The sequence below is a fragment of the Pteropus alecto genome, unplaced genomic scaffold (assembly GCF_000325575.1).
Source record: "Pteropus alecto unplaced genomic scaffold, ASM32557v1 scaffold49, whole genome shotgun sequence".
NCBI lineage: Eukaryota > Metazoa > Chordata > Mammalia > Chiroptera > Pteropodidae > Pteropus > Pteropus alecto.
This window is the reverse complement of record NW_006443131.1, coordinates 2578009-2582734: the sequence shown is the minus strand read 5'-3', so window position 1 is coordinate 2582734 and position 4726 is coordinate 2578009. Positions and strand designations below refer to the sequence as shown.

The following is a 4726-nucleotide window of genomic DNA, read 5'->3' as shown; positions in this document are numbered from 1 at the left end:
GGGGGCACTCACGGAGACAAGGGCCTCGCAGACGCTGGTGAGCAGGTCCGGCCGCAGCGAGTGGACAAGCAGTTTGTGCTCCGTGAGCACGGCCAGCAGCAGCGTGATGGCCAGCTCGGGGCCCAGACTCTGCAGCAGCTGCAGGAAGCTGGCACCACTGTGGGCAGCGCCACGGTGGGGGACGGGTCACCAGACCATTCCCCAGTCACTGGCCCAGCCTACACAGACCTTGACAGTAGGGCCAACCTGCCTGGCACCTACCATGTCTCAGGTCGTCAAAGCTCCCAAACCAGGGCACGTACCTGAGGGGCAGTGGAGAGGACACGGGCTGGCAGAGAAGCAGGTTGTCATAGGGAGACATCTGGGAGGCAGAATGGCCACAGGTCAGGGGCTTGGAGGCCAGCCCCTGCCAGCGGCCCCGCTCCCATCCCGCCCAGCCTGGCCTCAGCCCTCACCTGCACCAGGATTCGGGGTCTCTGTGGGGAAGGGAAGGGGACGTTGTGAATGAAGTGGGAGATGTGCCTGGGGAAGAGAGGGGACCGGTCAGAGGCAGACCCCATCGTCCCTCGCCCACCGCCATGTCTGTGCTGTCACCTGCCGCGAGGACCTCACTTGTCCCTGACCTCGGCCTCAGCCATCAGAGCCACCATTATACATAGGATTCGTGCAAATCGGATGAGAGACACGTCCGCCCCACCCAGGCCGGCACGGCCCCTGCCAGGACTTAGCCAGCAGCCAGACTGGACTCCAGGCCCACGTCCCCTTCAGCCAGTGGCACTTTCGCAGCAGACAGACCGTAGCACCCCACGCCTCCCTCCGCACCCCCATCCTCACCGCTCCCACCCCTCCCCCGTGCAAGGGGGGCCGTGCTCACGCTTCCAAGGGCAGCCGGTGGGGGCCGGAGACGGAGTAGCGGTACAGGAAGGTGAGGAAGGCTCGGAAGGCGGGGAAGGCGGGCCAGCGCGACAGCACAGCGATGGCTCGCCGGCTGCGCACCGCCCGGCCCCCCAGCGCCCGGCCCCGCTCCACGGCGCTCAGCAGGCCCAGGGCCCGAGCCTGCCGCTCTGACAGCCGGTCCCGCGGGAACGCCTCGTAGAACTGCAGGGCGGCCCCGTACACCTGGGGGGGCAGGGGCAGTCAGGAAGGCCCCGCGCGGCCCACGCCCCTTCCCACGCTCCACGCACCCACCTTGTCACCAGCTGCACCCGTGAGCACAAAGGTGGAGAAGACGGGCACTGGGTATTTGGTGTGAGCAGGCCAGCACTCGATAGTGGCCCCCATGGGCAGGCAGAAGACGGGCACGGACTCGGGCAGCGGGAACGCCTCATTGTCCACCTCTGGGTAGCGGCCCAGCATCTCTGCACCCCCCGCAGAGTGGGGGGCACCCAAAAGGAGGAGGGTCCATCAGACTCCGGGGTGAGGAACCAGGGGATCCCAGAGAAGCGCCAAGTGGCGAAAGGGAGGTGAGCTCTAGGGACACGGAAGGCGCCAGGGCGGAGGGACGCGGAGGGACGTAGGGGCCAAGGGCTACTCACCGGCCTCATACACCAGCGTGTTGGCCTTGGCCAGGCCCACCTTGTAGCACAGGTACACTGCCGGGCCCCACTGCCCCGGGAACACGAGACACAAGCAGACACACAGCTCAGGTTTCTGGGTTCCATTTCCTCCACCACCCCTAAGCGGTCTTTTGTCTTTAGAACTCCCTCTAATCCCAGTCCCTCAAGACCAGAGTCACCCCTCTGGGCCACCCCTGCCGTTAGAGGCGGTGGGCCTAGGATGCCCTTTGCGGCCAGGGGCCACGCCCTCCCCCTGAGATGCTGCAGGCCTCAGCCCTGGGCCCCGGCCGCACTCACCATGCCCGGGTTGAGGTTGCGGGGCAGGCGGCAGTAAGTGTGAGGCGTGCCCTCGCCCTTGCTGGGCAGCACCAGGCAGAGGTCGGTGATGCCCAGGGCATGCAGCCCTGCCCCCTCTGCGGCCCGCCGGTAAGTGAGGTAGGTGCGGGGATGCCCAGGGCCCGGAGGGGCCAGGTTGGCCGAGTGGCTGTAGGGCGTCGTGTCTAGCACCTGGAAGCCAGGCTTGGGACGCTCCTTCCCCTCGTACAGCACCCTTGGCACAGAGAGCAGAGAGAGAGAGACATGGAGTGTGGGGCGTAGCGGAAAGTCCCCTGTCCTGCCACCTGCCTTGCACCCTCAGCCTCGTCAAACCCCGACCCCGGGAACCACGTCTCCGTGAAGTCTGCCCTCCGAATCCTGCGTCCTTTTGTGCCCGGCTCAACAACAATCCTTTAAGCCGTCCGTGGCTCTCATACTCGTTCATAAATGCCAAGAAAAAAGCTACCATTTACTGACTCTGTGTGAAGGCCCTTCCGTGGATGAGCTCATTTCGTCTTCTCAAGCACCCCATGAGGAGGTATGACTTTCCCCACTTTACAGATGAGGAAAGAGGCCCAGAGGGGGCTCAAAACCTGCCCGACGTCACACAGCTACCAAGTAGCAACGTGAGTACACGAACCCAAATCAGTGTGGGGACTAAGGACAAACAGCTTCGGTCCCTTCTCCCAGCCCCGTCGTCAGCCCGCTGTCTTCCCATCCCTACGGTCCGTCCCTCAGCCCATGCCCCCGCCTCCCCCTGGTGTCAGCACGGGTAGGGGCACACACCCTAGCTCCACGAGGGGGGGCTTGTCACGGCCCCTGCGGTAGCAGATGACGGGCTGAGTTCCACCCAGGAGCCCGGCACTGAGTTCCAAGGGGTGGCCCCCCGTGGACGCCTGGATGCACGTGTACCCCTGTGGCACCTCCTCGCCCAGCGCCCTGGCGATGACTGCCACATCAATGATGGGCTCCGCTGGCCGGGGAGGGCGCAGGGGCCCACTGGGTTCGGGAACCCACGTTTCCTCAGGGACGGGCGCTCCGTCCGCTGCGAGCCCAGCTATCACGAAGTAATCCACCAGCCGGGGGGGCCGCTCCTCCGCCATGGCCCCCCCCTCATTCACTGCATCTGGAATGGGCAAGTAGGGGAGAGATGAAGCAAGGCAGGCTGGTGTTGCCATGGCAACCAGGGTGCCCCTCTCGCTCCCCTCCCCTTCCTAGTCCTTTCAAGGAAAGGCAGGATCCGCAGTCGGCCAATCCTGAACTCTCCCGCCTGTGACATCACCAGGCCCTCACAGCCCACCACAGCTCCTTAAAGAGACCAGGGCCCTCTCTCGGTGGTCCCAGCCCTCTCCCCAGAGAACCCCAACTCCATTCCCCTGCACACAGCCAACCCTGGCTCTGACATTCCACTGTTCCTGTACCCCCCTCTGCCCCCCCTCCAGTTATAACAGATCAATCTTTTCCGTAGAGCCCTGCAATGTCATCACACATCCTGGCCATGACATAACACCACCCTCACAATCTGTTTCAGGGGTGCTGACGTCCCTGCTCTAGGGATGACACCCTAAGAACTGCATGAGCTGGCGAAAGGTTCAAGGAGCCCAACTCCAGGCCTGTGAGAACGCCACAAGTGTCCAGGAAAGCCACGAAACCCGAGCTTCAGCGGCTTCTCACCAGACTCGTGTCCTTTTCCCTCACCTCATTCCACTGACCCGACGACAAAATCAGTGCTCCCCACCTCCAAGATCCTTGGGTGTCCCCAGCGAGGACAAAAACGGCTGTGGGTGACAGTCCCCGCTACGCCCATGCCCTCCTCCACGGAGCCCAGGGACGGAAACAGGCCCACAACAGGCCTTCAGTAACTTTGAGTTCTCACCTGCCTCCATGGCCCAGCCCCAAAGAGAGGAGCCGCAGGGTCCTGGGGCCCCCCAGGGTGCAGAAGCTGGGAAAGAGCTTGGTGGGTGGCTAGCAGTGGAGGACAGGACGGAAGGAGTGGGGGGGTGTTTCAGAGGGGAAGGGAGGTGACTTCCTGGAACAGTGGAGGGGAAGCTGCAGCTCAGAGGAAGTGGGCCTATGGGTGTGCGTCCTGGAGCTGTGTGTGGCCGTGGTGTGCGTGTGGGGGGTACCGCTGAAGGTGCCAACACAGCATCCTGCCAGGTGGAACCTCAGAGTAAAGGAGCTGGAGCAAAGCGCAGGAGGCACAGATGGCTTCAGGATGTACAGTCAGACTTAACCTGCCACCCCTCCCCAGGGAGCCGGGAGCCAGGGCATCTCATGGAGGGGCCTGGCTCCCTCCTCCATCAGGCCTCTGGACACACACACACACATCCCAACTCCGGCTAAATTTAGCCTCCGCGTCTGGAAGGTGAAGCCAGGAGTCATCGTCAGCCTCCTGATTTAGCTCTGGGGCACAGCCCCGGCCCTCATAACACCGTAGGCGAATGGGCGCCCTGTGTCCCTGGCAGCGGGCAGGAGCCCTTGGGTGGGCCGAATGGGTGGCCCCCATCCGCAGGGCCTGTGCACCCGAGCCTCCCTCATCTAGCCAGGGAAGAGCCCTGCACACGGCTTGCCCTTGCTCCCTGGGGAAGCCAAGGGACACGGACGCCACTCGGGGTCCCAACGCCCCCAAGCCGGGTGACGGGAAGTGCGGGCTGGGGCAGAGGGCGCGCCGAGCGGGAGGCTGCTGAGGAAGGAGCAGGAGCGCAGGGGACGGGCGAGCGGGCCGCTGGGGACGTGACGGCAGCAGCGCCGGCCACCGCGTGACCCGAGCCGGAGGGAGGGGTGCTCGGGCTCCGGACCCGCGGGAGCAAGGGGGTGCAGGGCGCAGCGAGCGAACTCCCCACCGCTTTCACTTC

At 64.7% G+C, this 4726-nt stretch overlaps 1 protein-coding gene across 1 annotated transcript in view; it reads right to left on the bottom strand.

Annotated features, from left to right (window-relative positions):
• DENND4B (DENN domain containing 4B) overlaps nucleotides 1-4720 on the bottom strand; it is a 13702-nt gene extending 8982 nt beyond the window's left edge. The window contains 9 exon segments of the mRNA XM_006923667.3: nucleotides 13-157; nucleotides 303-361; nucleotides 456-522; nucleotides 875-1119; nucleotides 1189-1358; nucleotides 1536-1605; nucleotides 1854-2106; nucleotides 2658-2997; nucleotides 3748-4720. Of these exon segments, the coding sequence (XP_006923729.1) occupies nucleotides 13-157; nucleotides 303-361; nucleotides 456-522; nucleotides 875-1119; nucleotides 1189-1358; nucleotides 1536-1605; nucleotides 1854-2106; nucleotides 2658-2997; nucleotides 3748-3757 (1359 nt within the window). The 5' untranslated portion in view covers nucleotides 3758-4720.
• Between the last annotated feature and the right edge of the window lie 6 nt (nucleotides 4721-4726).